This window comes from Oncorhynchus nerka, unplaced genomic scaffold, assembly GCF_034236695.1.
Source record: "Oncorhynchus nerka isolate Pitt River unplaced genomic scaffold, Oner_Uvic_2.0 unplaced_scaffold_2189, whole genome shotgun sequence".
NCBI lineage: Eukaryota > Metazoa > Chordata > Actinopteri > Salmoniformes > Salmonidae > Oncorhynchus > Oncorhynchus nerka.
In genome coordinates, this window is record NW_027039154.1 from 21,697 (window position 1) to 38,704 (window position 17,008).

The 17,008-nt window shown below is 50.1% G+C and overlaps 1 protein-coding gene across 1 annotated transcript; it reads right to left on the bottom strand.

Annotated features, from left to right (window-relative positions):
• Nucleotides 1–3,495: 3,495 nt before the first annotated feature.
• On the bottom strand, nucleotides 3,496–6,830 carry LOC135567319 (receptor-type tyrosine-protein phosphatase beta-like). Its single transcript, XM_065014742.1, has 2 exons — nucleotides 6,730–6,830; nucleotides 3,496–3,808 (listed from the first exon to the last, which is right to left on the bottom strand). The coding sequence occupies exons 1-2, from the start codon at nucleotides 6,811–6,813 to the stop codon at nucleotides 3,626–3,628; spliced, it is 267 nt and encodes an 88-aa protein (XP_064870814.1). The 5' UTR covers nucleotides 6,814–6,830; the 3' UTR covers nucleotides 3,496–3,625.
• Nucleotides 6,831–17,008: the final 10,178 nt, after the last annotated feature.

The following is a 17,008-nucleotide window of genomic DNA, read 5'->3' on the forward strand; positions in this document are numbered from 1 at the left end:
ACAGCAGGATAGTTTGGTACCTTGGTACCTTAGAAACAGCAGGATAGTTTGTACCTTGGTACCTACCAGGATAGTTTACTGGTAGAAACAGCAGGTTAGTTTGGTAGTACTTGGTACCTACTGGTAGAAACAGCAGGATAGTTTAGTACTTGGTACCTACTGGTAGAAACAGCAGGATAGTTTAGTACTTGGTACCTACTGGTAGAAACAGCAGGATAGTTTGGTACTTGGTACCTACTGGTAGAAACAGCAGGATAGTTTGGGTACTTGGTACCTACTGGTAGAAACAGCAGGATAGTTTAGTACCTTGGTACCTACTGGTAGAAACAGCAGGATAGTTTGGTACCTTGGTACCTACTGGTAGAAACAGCAGGATAGTTTAGTACCTTGGTACCTACTGGTAGAAACAGCAGGATAGTTTAGTACCTTGGTACCTACTGGTAGAAACAACAGGATAGTTTGGTACCTTGGTACCTACTGGTAGAAACAGCAGGATAGTTTGGTACCTTGGTACCTACTGGTAGAAACAGCAGGTTAGTTTGGTACCTTGGTACCTACTGGTAGAAACAGCAGGATAGTTTGGTACCTTGGTACCTACTGGTAGAAACAGCAGGATAGTTTAGTACAGGACCTAGTTTAGTAGGATAGTTTGGTACCTACCTACTGGTAGAAACAGCAGGATAGTTTGTGTATCCTTGGTACCTACTGGTAGAAACAGCAGGATAGTTTGGGTATAGCTTGGTACCTACTGGTAGAAACAGCAGGATAGTTTGGGTACTTGGTACCTACTGGTAGAAAAAACAGGTTAGTTTGGTACCTTGGTACCTACTGGTAGAAACAGCAGGACAGTTTAGTACCTTGGTACCTACTGGTAGAAACAACAGGACAGTTTGGTACCTTGGTACCTACTGGTAGAAACAGCAGGATAGTTTGGTACCTTGGTACCTACTGGTAGAAACAGCAGGATAGTTTAGTTTGGTAGAAACAGCAGGATAGTTTAGTACTTGGTACCTACTGGTAGAAACAGCAGGATAGTTTAGTACCTTGGTACCTACTGGTAGAAACAGCAGGATAGTTTAGTACTTTGGTACCTACTGGTAGAAACAGCAGGTTAGTTTGGAACTTGGTACCTACTGGTAGAAACAGCAGGATAGTTTGGTACCTTGGTACCTACTGGTAGAAACAGCAGGATAGTTTGGTACTTGGTACCTACTGGTAGAAACAGCAGGATAGTTTGGTACCTTGGTACCTACTGGTAGAAACAGCAGGATAGTTTGGTACTTGGTACCTACTGGTAGAAACAGCAGGACAGTTTGGTACCTTGGTACCTACTGGTAGAAACAGCAGGATAGTTTGGTACCTTGGTACCTACTGGTAGAAACAGCAGGATAGTTTGGTACCTTGGTACCTACTGGTAGAAACAGCAGGATAGTTTGGTAACTTGGTACCTACTGGTAGAAACAGCAGGATAGTTTGTATACTTGGTACCTACTGGTAGAAACAGCAGGATAGTTTAGTACCTTGGTACCTACTGGTAGAAACAGCAGGATAGTTTGGGTACTTGGTACCTACTGGTAGAAACAGCAGGATAGTTTAGTACTTGGTACCTACTGGTAGAAACACTTGGTACCTACTGGGACAGGATAGTTTGGGTACTTGGTACCTACTGGTAGAAACAGCAGGATAGTTTGGTACCTTGGTACCTACTGGTAGAAACAGCAGGATAGTTTAGTACCTTGGTACCTACTGGTAGAAACAGCAGGACAGGACTTGGTACCTACTTAGTACCTACTTTAGAAACAGCAGGATAGTTTGGTACCTACTGGTAGAAACAGCAGGATAGTTTAGTACCTTGGTACCTACTGGTAGAAACAGCAGGACAGTTTGGTACCTTGGTACCTACTGGTAGAAACAGCAGGATAGTTTGGTACCTTGGTACCTACTGGTAGAAACAGCAGGATAGTTTGTAACTTGGTACCTACTGGTAGTACCTACTGGTAGAAACAGCAGGATAGTTTAGTACCTTGGTACCTACTGGTAGAAACAGCAGGATACTTGGTACCTACTGGTAGAAACAGCAGGATAGTTTAGTACCTTGGTACCTACTGGTAGAAACAGCAGGATAGTTTGGTACTTGGTACCTACTGGTAGAAACAGCAGGATAGTTTGGTACTTGGTACCTACTGGTAGAAACACTTGGTACCTACTGGTAGAAACAGCAGGATAGTTTGGTACTTGGTACCTACTGGTAGAAACAGCAGGATAGTTTTTTTACCTACTGGTAGAAACAGCAGGATAGTTTAGTACCTTGGTACCTACTGGTAGAAACAGCAGGATAGTTTGGTACCTTGGTACCTACTGGTAGAAACAGCAGGATAGTTTAGTACCTTGGTACCTACTGGTAGAAACAGCAGGATAGTTTAGTACCTTGGTACCTACTGGTAGAAACAGCAGGATAGTTTAGTACCTTGGTACCTACTGGTAGAAACAGCAGGATAGTTTGGTACCTTGGTACCTACTGGTAGAAACAGCAGGATAGTTTACAGTTTGGTACCTACTGGTACTTGTTTAGTACTTGGTACCTACTGGTAGAAACAGCAGGATAGTTTGGTACTTGGTACCTACTGGTAGAAACAGCAGGATAGTTTTGGTACCTTGGTACCTACTGGTAGAAACAGCAGGATAGTTTAGTACCTTGGTACCTACTGGTAGAAACAGCAGGATAGTTTGAGTACTTGGTACCTACTGGTAGAAACAGCAGGATAGTTTGGTAGTACTTGGTACCTACTGGTAGAAACAGCAGGATAGTTTAGTACCTTGGTACCTACTGGTAGAAACAGCACTTGGTACCTACTGGTAGAAACACTAGGATAGAAACACCTACTTTAGAAACACTACCTACTACTGGTAGAAACAGCAGGATAGTTTGAAAGTACCTACTGGTAGAAACCTACTGGTAGAAACAAACAGGATAGTTTAGTAACTTGGTACCTACTGGTAGAAACAGCAGGATAGTTTGGTACTTGGTACCTACTGGTAGAAACAGCAGGATAGTTTAGTACCTTGGTACCTACTGGTAGAAACAGCAGGATAGTTTAGTACCTTGGTACCTACTGGTAGTACTTGGTACCTACTGGTAGAAACAGCAGGATAGTTTGGTACTTGGTACCTACTGGTAGAAACAGCAGGATAGTTTGGTAGAAACTTGGTACCTACTGGTAGAAACAATGAAAAACAGCCCCAGACCATTATTCCTCCCCACCAAACTTTACAGTTGGCACTATGCATTGGGGCAGGTAGCGTTCTCCTGGCATCTGCCAAACCCAGATTTGTCTGTCGGACTGCCAGATTGTGAATCGTGATTCATCACTCCAGAGAACGCATTTAACAGGTCATTTAGCAGGTCATTTAACAGGTCATTTAACAGGTCACGTATCAGCATGTTGGGACAGCTAAATCCCACCAACCATTGTGTCACTCGGATGTTGTTTGGTGTCATCTGGTGTGGTGGTACTGTGTGGTGACCTGGTTTGTTGTCATGGTGATTGTGGGTCTGGATCTTACAGCAGATAAACTCTTGGATGGGGTCTATGATACAACTCCGGTTGTCAGCCGGTATAGGTAGTTACTCACGGTCGATCATGGTGACCACGTTCTCCTCCACGGCGGGGCTGCTGAGTCCAGCTGAGGCCACTCTGACAGCCACGTTGTATCTCCTGTAAGGCTGTAGGTTCTCCAGGCTGAGTAAGGTACTATCCCGGGCCAGGCGCAGGGCGTACACCAGCTCCCAGCTGTCCTGCTGACGCACCTGGGGGGTAGTTGACATTACTGTAGTCCACTCCTTGTTTTCAACATACTGACAACTTTAATAGTCCACTCCTTGTTTTCAACATACTGACAACTTTAATAGTCCACTCCTTGTTTTCAACATACTGACAACTGATTACTGTAGTCCACTCCTTGTTTTCAACATACTGACAACTTTAACAGGCCACTCCATGTTTTCAACATACTGACAACTTTAATAGTCCACTCCATGTTTTCAACATACTGGCAAATTTAATAGTCCACTCCTTGTTTTCAACATACTGGCAACTTTAATAGTCCACTCCATGTTTTCAACATACTGGCAAATTTAATAGTCCACTCCTTGTTTTCAACATACTGGCAACTGTTTTCAACATACTGGCAAATTTAATAGTCCACTCCTTGTTTTCAACATACTGGCAACTTTAATAGTCCACTCCATGTTTTCAACATACTGGCAAATTTAATAGTCCACTCCTTGTTTTCAACATACTGGCAAATTTAATAGTCCACTCCTTGTTTTCAACATACTGGCAAATTTAATAGTCCACTCCTTGTTTTCAACATACTGGCAACTTTAATAGTCCACTCCATGTTTTCAACATACTGGCAAATTTAATAGTCCACTCCTTGTTTTCAACATACTGGCAACTTTAATAGTCCACTCCATGTTTTCAACATACTGGCAAATTTAATAGTCCACTCCTTGTTTTCAACATACTGGCAAATTTAATAGTCCACTCCTTGTCTGGGGCAGAAATTTGACAAACTGACTTGTTGCATCCTATGACGGTGTCACGTTGAAAGTCACTGAGCTCTTCCGTACGGGCTATTCTACTGGGCTATTCTACTGGGCTATTCTACTGGGCTATTCTACTGCCAGTGTTTGTCTATTTTACCAGGCAAGTCAGTTAAAATAACAAATTCTTATTTTCAATAACGGCCCAGTGGGTCAACTGCTTGTGTTCAGGGGCAGAACGACCTTGTCAGCTCAGGGATTTGATCTTGCAACCCTCCGGTTACTAGTCCAACGCTCTAACCACTAGGCCACCTGCCTCTAACCACTAGGCTACCTGCCTCTAACCACTAGGCCACCTGCCTCTAACCACTAGGCTACCCTGTCTCTAACCACTAGGCTACCTGCCTCTAACCACTAGGGTACCTGCCTCTGACCACTAGGCTACCTGCCTCTAACCACTAGGCCACCTGCCTCTAACCACTAGGCTACCTGCCTCTAACCACTAGGGTACCTGCCTCTGACCACTAGGCTACCTGCCTCTAACCACTAGGCTACCCTGCCTCTAACCACTTGGCTACCTGCCTCTAACCACTAGGCTACCTGGCTCTAACCACTAGGCTACCTGCCACTAACCACTAGGCTACCTGCCTCTAACCACTAGGCTACCTGCCTCTAACCACTAGGCTACCTGCCTTTAACCACTAGGCTACCCTGTCTCTAACCACTAGGCTACCTGCCTCTAACCACTAGGCTACCCTGCCTCTAACCACTAGGCTACCTACCTCTAACCATTAGGCTACCCTGTCTCTAACCACTAGGCTACCTGCCTCTAACCACTAGGCTACCTGCCTCTAACCATTAGGCTACCCTGTCTCTAACCACTAGGCTACCTGCCTCTAACCACTAGGCTACCTGCCTAAAACCACTAGGCTACCTCTAACCACTAGGCTACCTGCCTCTAACCACTAGGCTACCTGCCTCTAACCACTAGGCTACCTGCCTCTAACCACTAGGCTTACCTGCCTCTAACCACTAGGCTACCTGCCTCTAATCACTAGGCTACCCTGCCTCTAACCACTAGGCTACCCTGCTCTAACCACTAGGCAACCTGCCTCTAACCACTAGGCTACCTGCCTCTAACCACTAGGCTACCTGCCTCTAACCATTAGGCTACCCTGTCTCTAACCACTAGGCTACCTGCCTCTAACCACTAGGCTACCTGCCTCTAACCACTAGGCTACCTGCCTCTAACCACTAGGCTACCCTGCCTCTAACCACTAGGCTACCTGCCTCTAACCATTAGGCTACCCTGTCTCTAACCACTAGGCTACCTGCCTCTAACCACTAGGCTACCTGCCTCTAACCACTAGGCTACCTGCCTCTAACCACTAGGCTACATGCCTCTAACCACTAGGCTACCTGCCTCTAACCACTAGGTTTACCTGCCTCTAACCACTAGGCTACCTGCCTCTAACCACTAGGCTACCTGCCTCTAACCACTAGGCTACCTGCCTCTAACCACTAGGCTACATGCCTCTAACCACTAGGCTTACCTGCCTCTAACCACTAGGCTACCTGCCTCTAACCACTAGGCTACCTGCCTCTAACCACTAGGCTACATGCCTCTAACCACTAGGCTACCTGCCTCTAACCACTAGGCTTACCTGCCTCTAACCACTAGGCTACCTGCCTCTAACCACTAGGCTACCCTGCCTCTAACCACTAGGCTACCTGCCGGCTAAGGAGATTTCATGGCTGTGTGGGTGATTTTATACACCTGTCAGCAACGGGTGTTGCTGAAATAGCCCGAATCCACCAATTTACAGGGGTGTCCACATAGTGTATGTATGGGTTAACCGAAAGGTTGCTGGATCGAATCCCTGACCTGACAAGGAAAAAAATCTGTCGTTCTGCCCTGAACAAGGCAGTTAACCCATCGTTCCCTGGGTGTGGATGTTAATTAAGACAGTCCCCCGCACCTTTCTGATTTAGAGGGGTTGGCTTAAATGAGGAAGACACATTTCAGTTGAATGCATTCAGTTGTACAACTGACACGGTATCCTACATCCCTGCAAAGCATTTAGTAAAGTTGGAGAAATGGTATCAGACACCCTGACCTCAACTTGTATAATAATAAGACAAGACATAAAGAGGGTGTGTGTTTGTGAGAGATGTTCCATTACCTCCACAGTATAGGAGTCCCAGTGGGAGTCAGGGAAGGTCCAGGAACAGGAGATGGATGAGGAACTCTGGGGGAAACAATGCATGTTCCGCAGTCTGGATGGGTCTGGGAGGACGAGAGGGAACATTTAGGATTGATTCTTTGATTGATCGATCGATTGATTTGTTGATTGATTAATATTTAATAAACCTTTATTTATTCAGGTAAATTTGACTGTGATTGCACCAAGTCCCTGGTCCAAGAAAGCATGGCATGATGTTTTAGTGCAGGGAGTTTTAGAACCATTGAGCTCAGGGTCTCATAGCCCTGAGATGAGAACTATACCTTCTGGAGTTTTAGTTAGGAGCACTGTGACAACCAACCTCTGTCTCCTCTACCTTCCTACCACCTGTCTCCTCTACCTTCCTGACCCCTGTCTCCTCTACCTTCCTGACCTCTGTCTCCTCTACCTTCCTGACCTCTGTCTCCTCTACCTTCCTACCACCTGTCTCCTCTACCTTCCTACCACCTGCCTCCTCTACCTTCCTGACCCCTGTCTCCTCTACCTTCCTACCACCTGTCTCCTCTACCTTCCTGACCCCTGTCTCCTCTACCTTCCTACCACCTGTCTCCTCTACCTTCCTGACCTCTGTCTCCTCTACCTTCCTACCACCTGTCTCCTCTACCTTCCTACCACCTGCCTCCTCTACCTTCCTGACCCCTGTCTCCTCTACCTTCCTGCCCCCTGTCTCCTCTACCTTCCTGACCCCTGTCTCCTCTACCTTCCTGACCCCTGTCTCCTCTAACTTCCTACCACCTGTCTCCTCTACCTTCCTACCACCTGCCTCCTCTACCTTCCTGACCCCTGTCTCCTCTACCTTCCTGTCCCCTGTCTCCTCTACCTTCCTGACCCCTGTCTCCTCTACCTTCCTGCTCCCTGTCTCCTCTAACTTCCTACCACCTGTCTCCTCTACCTTTCTGTCCCCTGTCTTCTCTATCTTCCTACCACCTGCCTCCTCTACCTTCCTGTCCCCTGTCTCCTCTACCTTCCCACCACCTGTCTCCTCTACCTTCCCACCACCTGTCTCCTCTACCTTCCCACCACCTGTCTCCTCTACCTTCCCACCACCTGTCTCCTCTACCTTCCTACCACCTGTCTCCTCTACCTTCCTGACCCCTGTATCCTCTACCTTCCTACCACCTGTCTCCTCTACCTTCCGGACCCCTGTCTCCTCTACCTACCTATCTTCTGTCTCCTCTACCTTCCTGTCCCCTGTCTCCTCTACCTTCCTGCTCCCTGTCTCCTCTACCTTCCTGTCCCCTGTCTCCTCTACCTTCCTGCCCCCTGTCTACTCTACCTTCCTGCTCCCTGTCTCCTCTACCTTCCTGCTCCCTGTCTCCTCTACCTTCCTGCCCCCTGTCTCCTCTACCTTCCTGCTCCCTGTCTCCTCTACCTTCCTATCCCCTGTCTCCTCTACCTTCCTTCCCTGTCTCCTCTACCTTCCTGCCCCCTGTCTACTCTACCTTCCTGCTCACTGTCTCCTCTACCTTCCTGCTCCCTGTCTCCTCTACCTTCCTGCCCCCTGTCTCCTCTACCTTCCTACTCCCTGTCTCCTCTACCTTCCTATCCCCTGTCTCCTCTACCTTCCTTCCCTGTCTCCTCTACCTTCCTGCACCCTGTCTCCTCTACCTTCCTGTCCCCTGTCTCCTCTATCTTCCTGCTCCCTGTCTCCTCTACCTTCCTACCACCTGTCTCCTCTACCTTCCTGTCCCCTGTCTCCTCTACCTTCCTGCACCCTGTCTCCTCTACCTTCCTGCTCCCTGTCTCCTCTACCTTCCTGCTCCCTGTCTCCTCTACCTACCTATCTCCTGTCTCCTCTACCTTCCTGCACCCTGTCTCCTCTACCTTCCTGTTCCCTGTCTCCTCTACCTTCCTGCTCCCTGTCTCCTCTACCTTCCTACCCCCTGTCTCCTCTACCTTCCTGCTCCCTGTCTCCACTACCTTCCTGCCCTGTCTCCTCTACCTTCCTGCTCCCTGTCTCCTCTACCTTCCTGCCCCTGTCTCCTCTACCTTCCTGCCCTGTCTCCTCTACCTTCCTGCCCCCTGTCTACTCTACCTTCCTGTCCCCTGTCTCCTCTACCTTCCTGCTCCCTGTCTCCTCTACCTTCCTGCCCCCTGTCTCCTCTACCTTCCTGCTCCCTGTCTCCTCTACCTTCCTGCCCCCTGTCTCCTCTACCTTCCTGCTCCCTGTCTCCTCTACCTTCCTGCCCCCTGTCTCCTCTACCTTCCTGCCCCCTTTCTACTCTACCTTCCTGCCCCCTGTCTCCTCTACCTTCCTGCCCCCTGTCTCCTCTACCTTCCTACCCACTGCCTCCTCTACCTTCCTGCCCCCTGTCTCCTCTACCTTCCTGCTCCCTGTCTCCTCTACCTTCCTGCCCCCTGTCTCCTCTACCTTCCTGCTACCTGTCTCCTCTACCTTCCTGCCCCCTGTTTCCTCTACCTTCCTGCCCCTGTCTCCTCTACCTTCCTACCCCCTGTCTCCTCTACCTTCCTGCCCCCTGTCTCCTCTACCTTCCTACCCCCTGCCTCCTCTACCTTCCTGCCCCCTGTCTCCTCTACCTTCCTGCCCCTGTCTCCTCTACCTTCCTGCTCCCTGTCTCCTCTACCTTCCTGCCCCCTGTTTCCTCTACCTTCCTGCCCCCTGTCTCCTCTACCTTCCTGCCCCCTGTCTCCTCTACCTTCCTGCCCCCTGTCTCCTCTACCTTCCTGCCCCCTGTCTCCTCTACCTTCCTGCTCCCTGTCTCCTCTACCTTCCTACCACCTGCCTCCTCTACCTTCCTGACCCCTGTCTCCTCTACCTTCCTGACCCCTGTCTCCTCTACCTTCCTGACCCCTGTCTCCTCTACCTTCCTGACCCCTGTCTCCTCTAACTTCCTACCACCTGCCTCCTCTACCTTCCTGACCCCTGTCTCCTCTACCTTCCTGTCCCCTGTCTCCTCTACCTACCTGACCCCTGTCTCCTCTACCTTCCTGCTCCCTGTCTCCTCTAACTTCCTACCACCTGTCTCCTCTACCTTTCTGTCCCCTGTCTTCTCTATCTTCCTACCACCTGCCTCCTCTACCTTCCTACCACCTGTCTCCTCTACCTTCCCACCACCTGTCTCCTCTACCTTCCCACCACCTGTCTCCTCTACCTTCCCACCACCTGTCTCCTCTACCTTCCCACCACCTGTCTCCTCTACCTTCCTACCACCTGTCTCCTCTACCTTCCTGACCCCTGTATCCTCTACCTTCCTACCACCTGTCTCCTCTACCTTCCTGACCCCTGTCTCCTCTACCTACCTATCTTCTGTCTCCTCTACCTTCCTGTCCCCTGTCTCCTCTACCTTCCTGCTCCCTGTCTCCTCTACCTTCCTGTCCCCTGTCTCCTCTACCTTCCTGCCCCCTGTCTACTCTACCTTCCTGCTCCCTGTCTCCTCTACCTTCCTGCTCCCTGTCTCCTCTACCTTCATGCCCCCTGTCTCCTCTACCTTCCTATCCCCTGTCTCCTCTACCTTCCTTCCCTGTCTCCTCTACCTTCCTGCCCCCTGTCTACTCTACCTTCCTGCTCACTGTCTCCTCTACCTTCCTGCTCCCTGTCTCCTCTACCTTCCTGCCCCCTGTCTCCTCTACCTTCCTGCTCCCTGTCTCCTCTACCTTCCTATCCCCTGTCTCCTCTACCTTCCTTCCCTGTCTCCTCTACCTTCCTGCACCCTGTCTCCTCTACCTTCCTGTCCCTGTCTCCTCTACCTTCCTGCTCCCTGTCTCCTCTACCTTCCTACCACCTGTCTCCTCTACCTTCCTGTCCCCTGTCTCCTCTACCTTCCTGCACCCTGTCTCCTCTACCTTCCTGCTCCCTGTCTCCTCTACCTTCCTGCTCCCTGTCTCCTCTACCTACCTATCTCCTGTCTCCTCTACCTTCCTGCACCCTGTCTCCTCTACCTTCCTGTTCCCTGTCTCCTCTACCTTCCTGCTCCCTGTCTCCTCTACCTTCCTACCCCCTGTCTCCTCTACCTTCCTGCTCCCTGTCTCCTCTACCTTCCTGCCCTGTCTCCTCTACCTTCCTGCTCCCTGTCTCCTCTACCTTCCTGCCCCCTGTCTCCTCTACCTTCCTGCTCCCTGTCTCCTCTACCTTCCTGCTCCCTGTCTCCTCTACCTTCCTGCCCCCTGTCTCCTCTACCTTCCTGCCCTGTCTCCTCTACCTTCCTGCCCCCTGTCTACTCTACCTTCCTGTCCCCTGTCTCCTCTACCTTCCTGCTCCCTGTCTCCTCTACCTTCCTGCCCCCTGTCTCCTCTACCTTCCTGCTCCCTGTCTCTTCTACCTTCCTGCCCCCTGTCTCCTCTACCTTCCTGCCCCTGTCTCCTCTACCTTCCTGCCCTGTCTCCTCTACCTTCCTGCCCCCTGTCTACTCTACCTTCCTGTCCCCTGTCTCCTCTACCTTCCTGCTCCCTGTCTCCTCTACCTTCCTGCCCCCTGTCTCCTCTACCTTCCTGCTCCCTGTCTCCTCTACCTTCCTGCCCCCTGTCTCCTCTACCTTCCTGCTCCCTGTCTCCTCTACCTTCCTGCCCCCTGTCTCCTCTACCTTCCTGCCCCTTTCTACTCTACCTTCCTGCCCCCTGTCTCCTCTACCTTCCTGCCCCCTGTCTCCTCTACCTTCCTACCCACTGCCTCCTCTACCTTCCTGCCCCCTGTCTCCTCTACCTTCCTGCCCCCTGTCTCCTCTACCTTCCTGCTACCTGTCTCCTCTACCTTCCTGCCCCCTGTTTCCTCTACCTTCCTGCCCCTGTCTCCTCTACCTTCCTACCCCTGTCTCCTCTACCTTCCTGCCCCCTGTCTCCTCTACCTTCCTACCCCCTGCCTCCTCTACCTTCCTGCCCCCTGTCTCCTCTACCTTCCTGCCCCCTGTCTCCTCTACCTTCCTGCTCCCTGTCTCCTCTACCTTCCTGCCCCCTGTTTCCTCTACCTTCCTGCCCCCTGTCTCCTCTACCTTCCTGCCCCCTGTCTCCTCTACCTTCCTGCCCCCTGTCTCCTCTACCTTCCTGCCCCCTGTCTCCTCTACCTTCCTGCTCCCTGTCTCCTCTACCTTCCTACCACCTGTCTCCTCTACCTTCCTGCCCCCTGTCTCCTCTACCTTCCTGCTCCCTGTCTCCTCTACCTTCCTACCACCTGTCTCCTCTACCTTCCTACCACCTGTCTCCTCTACCTTCCTGCTCCCTTTCTCCTCTACCTTCCTGCCCCCTGTCTACTCTACCTTCCTGCCCCCTGTCTCCTCTACCTTCCTGCTCCCTGTCTCCTCTACCTTCCTACCACCTGTCTCCTCTACCTTCCTACCACCTGTCTCCTCTACCTTCCTGCTCCCTGTCTCCTCTACTTTCCTGCTCCCTGTCTCCTCTACCTTCCTGTCCCCTGTCTACTCTACCTTCCTGCTCCCTGTCTCCTCTACCTTCCTACCACCTGTCTCCTCTACCTTCCTACCACCTGTCTCCTCTACCTTCCTGCTCCCTGTCTCCTCTACTTTCCTGCTCCCTGTCTCCTCTACCTTCCTGTCCCCTGTCTACTCTACCTTCCTGCTCCCTGTCTCCTCTACCTTCCTACCACCTGTCTCCTCTACCTTCCTACCACCTGTCTCCTCTACCTTCCTGCTCCCTGTCTCCTCTACTTTCCTACCACCTGTCTCCTCTACCTTCCTGCTCCCTGTCTCCTCTACCTTCCTACCACCTGTCTCCTCTACCTTCCTGCTCCCTGTCTCCTCTACCTTCCTACCACCTGTCTCCTCTACCTTCCTACCACCTGTCTACTCTACCTTCCTGCTCCCTGTCTCCTCTACCTTCCTACCACCTGTCTCCTCTACCTTCCTACCACCTGTCTCCTCTACCTTCCTGCTCCCTGTCTCCTCTACTTTCCTACCACCTGTCTCCTCTACCTTCCTGCTCCCTGTCTCCTCTACTTTCCTACCACCTGTCTCCTCTACCTTCCTGCTCCCTGTCTCCTCTACCTTCCTACCACCTGTCTCCTCTACCTTCCTACCACCTGTCTCCTCTACCTTCCTGCTCCCTGTCTCCTCTACTTTCCTGCTCCCTGTCTCCTCTACCTTCCTGTCCCCTGTCTACTCTACCTTCCTGCTCCCTGTCTCCTCTACCTTCCTACCACCTGTCTCCTCTACCTTCCTACCACCTGTCTCCTCTACCTTCCTGCTCCCTGTCTCCTCTACCTTCCTGCTCCCTGTCTCCTCTACCTTCCTGTCCCCTGTCTACTCTACCTTCCTAACTATGCACTATTAGTCTGGGTTGAAGATAACACATTTAAAACAAGAGGACTCTAACATCCCATAACTATTTGCATAAAATGAGAAAGAATTCTAACCTAAGGGACCAGCAATGTTAGTTAGCAAAGGCACTGGGCCCATGTATCTAAAATCTTCCTGATGTCATAATGATGTGTCCTAATAAGGGCATCTTCAGCCTAGCTGGCAGTGAGAGACAGAGGACACGTGAAAAAAAAGCTCTTTTTACAGTTTACTGGAGGCTTCAATCAGACTTCAATCATTGGCCAGGACTGAGGATACAATAGGAGCCAAGCAGAGCATTATGAGTTTTGCTGACTCACCACCGGCCATAAGAGGCTCTACAGTATGTCACATCAGACTGAGGACAAAGTGGTCAGGGACCAGTTGAATAGAAAGGTTCTCTACATAACAGTGTGAAAGCAAATGAGCACAGAGGCCAAGAATAATATTTTGAGAGGTGTGTTTTGTTCCCGTGCCCTTGGACTCAATGACAGGGTTCAATGTAAGTGTGTGGTCTGCGTTAGCCCACACAACACACACACACACACGACTCAATGACAGGGCTCAATGTAAGTGTGTGGTCTGCGTTAGCCCACACTATACACACAACTCAATGACAGGGCTCAATGTAAGTGTGTGGTCTGCGTGACACACGGTTCCAAAGAGATATACACACTGACCCTAGCTTCTGTATCTACCTTAGAGGGACCTCAACTAGTCTGAAGCTTCATATTGATGACAGCACTATAAAGGCATTATACACATTCACTCAGCACCATGCCATGTTATCTTGGACCAGGTCAAACGGCTGTAGAAGTTAGTAGATTGGGCTGTAGTGGGCAAGGGGCCTTGGTTGTTTACCAGAATGACTGGTAAATAGAATGAATAGAACCTGTAACCCTGGTAATATGACTGGTAAACAGAATGAATAGAACCTCTAACCCTGGTAATATGACTGGTAAATAGAATTAATAGAACCTCTAACCCTGGTAATATGACTGGTAAATAGAATTAATAGAACCTCTAACCCTGGTAATATGACTGGTAAATAGAATTAATAGAACCTGTAACCCTGGTAATATGACTGGTAAATAGAATGAATAGAACCTGTAACCGTGATAATATGACTGGTAAATAGAATGAATAGAACCTCTAACCCTGGTAATATGACTGGTAAACAGAATAAATAGAACCTGTAACCCTGGTAATATGATTGGTAAATAGAATGAATAGAACCTGTAACCCTGGTAATATGACTGGTAAATAGAATGAATAGAACCTGTAACCCTGGTAATATGACTGGTAAATAGAATGAATAGAACCTGTAACCCTGGTAATATGACTGGTAAATAAAATGAATAGAACAGGCTTGGAACCTCTCACCCTGACAACTTGACTGGTAAATAGAATGAATAGAACAGGCTTGGAACCTCTCACCCTGACAACTTGTGTCATGTTATGTCTTGTCCCTGTGCTTTCCCTTCTCTTCGTTTCCCCCTGCTGGTCGTATTGGTTACTCTCTCTCGCTATCGTTCCGTTCCTGCTCCCAGCTGTTCCTCATTCTCCTAACGACCTCGTTTACTCTCTCACACCTGTCCCCTCTTTTGCCCTCTGATTAAGTCTCTATTTCTCTCTCTGTTTCTGCTTCTGTCCTTGTCGGATTCTTGTTTGCTTTGCCCTTGTCCCGTCCTGTCGTAATCTGCCTCTTCTTCAGATGCTGCGTGTGAGCAGGTGTCTCTGTCCTCTACGGCCCGCGCCTACCCAGAGGGACCTGCAGTCGGTTGCCGCTAGCCCTGCAATTCTCCTCTACTACTAGAAGGAGGACTCTCCTGCAAAGATAGAGGATTTATGTTTTCCCTGTTTGGACATCTCCTGTAAAGATTGAGGATTTATGTTTTCCCTGTTTGGACATTAAAGACTCTGTTTCTGTTGAATCGCTGTTGGGTCCTTACTCATCTGCATAACAGAAGAATCCGACCAAGAATGGACCCAGCGACTTCGGATCCTCTCTACTCAGCCGTCGAGATCCAGGGAGCGATGCTAGGCAGACACGAGCAGGAATTGTCTGCTGCTCGACATGCCGTTGAGACCCTGGCCGCCCAAGTCTCCGACCTCTCGAAACATATTCACAATCTCCGCCTTGATCCACCGGCTACTTCCAGGGCTTCCGAGTCTCCGGAGCCCAGAATTAATAACCCACCGTGTTACTCTGGGGAGCCTACTGAATGCCGCTCGTTCCTCACCCAGTGTGATATTGTGTTCTCTCTCCAGCCCAACACGTACTCCAGGGGTACAGCTCGTATCGCCTACGTCATATCTCTCCTTACAGGACGGGCTCGTGAGTGGGGCACGGCAATCTGGGAGGCAAGGGCTGAGTGTACTAACCAGTATCAGAACTTTAAGGAGGAGATGATACGGGTTTTTGATCGTTCAGTTTTTGGGAAAGAAGCTTCCAGGGCCCTGTCTTCCCTATGTCAAGGGAATCGATCCATAACGGACTACTCTATAGAGTTTCGCACTCTTGCTGCCTCCAGTGACTGGAACGAGCCGGCGTTGCTCGCTCGTTTTCTGGAGGGTCTCCACGCGGAGGTAAAGGATGAGATTCTCTCCCGGGAGGTTCCTTCCAGCGTGGATTCTTTGATTGAACTCGCTATTCGGATAGAACGACGGGTAGATCTTCGTCACCGAGCTCGTGGAAGAGAGCTCGCGTTATCCGTTTCCCCCTCTCCGCATCACTACCATCTTCCTCCAGTGGCTCAGGTGCTGAGCCCATGCAGCTGGGGGTATTCGCATCTCGACTAAGGAGAGGGAACGGAGAATCACCAACCGCCTCTGTCTCTATTGCGGTTCCGCTGGTCATTTTGTCATTTCATGTCCAGTAAAGCCAGAGCTCATCAGTAAGCGGAGGGCTACTGGTGAGCGCTACTACTCAGGTCTCTCCTTCAAGATCCTGTACTACCTTGTCGGTCCATCTACGCTGGACCGGTTCGGCAGCTTCCTGCAGTGCCTTGATAGACTCTGGGGCGGAGGGCTGTTTTATGGACGAAGCCTGGGCTCGGGAACATGACATTCCTCTCAGACAGTTAGGGAGCCCACGGCCATGTTCGCCTTGGATGGTAGTCCTCTCCCCAGTATTCAGCGTGAAACGCTACCTTTAACCCTCACTGTCTCTGGTAATCATAGCGAAACCATTTCTTTTTTGATTTTTCGTTCACCTTTTTCACCTGTTGTTTTGGGCCATCCCTGGCTAGTGTGTCATAATCCTTCTATTAATTGGTCAAGTAATTCTATCCTCTCCTGGAACGTCTCTTGTCATGTGAAATGTTTAATGTCTGCTATCCCTCCTGTTTCTTCTGCCCCCTCTTCACAGGAGGAGCCTGGTGATTTGACAGGGTGCCGGAGGAATATCATGATCTGCGCACGGTCTTCAGTCGGTCCAGGGCCACCTCCCTTCCTCCTCACCGGTCGTATGATTGTAGTATAGATCTCTTTCCGGGTACCACTCCCCCGGGGTAGACTATATTCTCTGTCGGCTCCCGAACGTAAGGCTCTCGAAGATTATTTGTCTGTAGCTCTCGACGCCGGTACCGTAGTCCCTTCCTCCTCTCCCGCCGGAGCGGGGTTTTTTTGTTAAGAAAAAAGACGGGACCCTGCGCCCCTGCGTGGATTATCGAGGGCTGAATGACATAACGGTTAAGAATCGTTATCCGCTTCCCCTTATGTCTTCAGCCTTCGAGATCCTGCAGGGAGCCAGGTTTTTCACTAAGTTGGACCTTCGTAACGCTTACCATCTCGTGCGCATCAGGGAGGGGGACGAGTGGAAAACGGCGTTTAACACTCCGTTAGGGCATTTTGAATACCGGGTTCTGCCGTTCGGTCTCGCTAACGCTCCAGCTGTCTTTCAGGCATTAGTGAATGATGTACTGAGAGACATGCTGAACATCTTTGTTTTCGTTTACCTTGACGATATCCTG

Coding starts and splice junctions, on each gene's coding strand:
- LOC135567319 (XM_065014742.1), bottom strand. CDS start 6,813: ATGCATTGTTTCCCCCAGAGTTCCTCATCCATCTCCTGTTCCTGGACC. Junction 3,809..6,729: donor GGGACTCCTATACTGTGGAG/GTAATGGAACAT, acceptor ACTACCCCCCAG/GTGCGTCAGCAGGACAGCTG.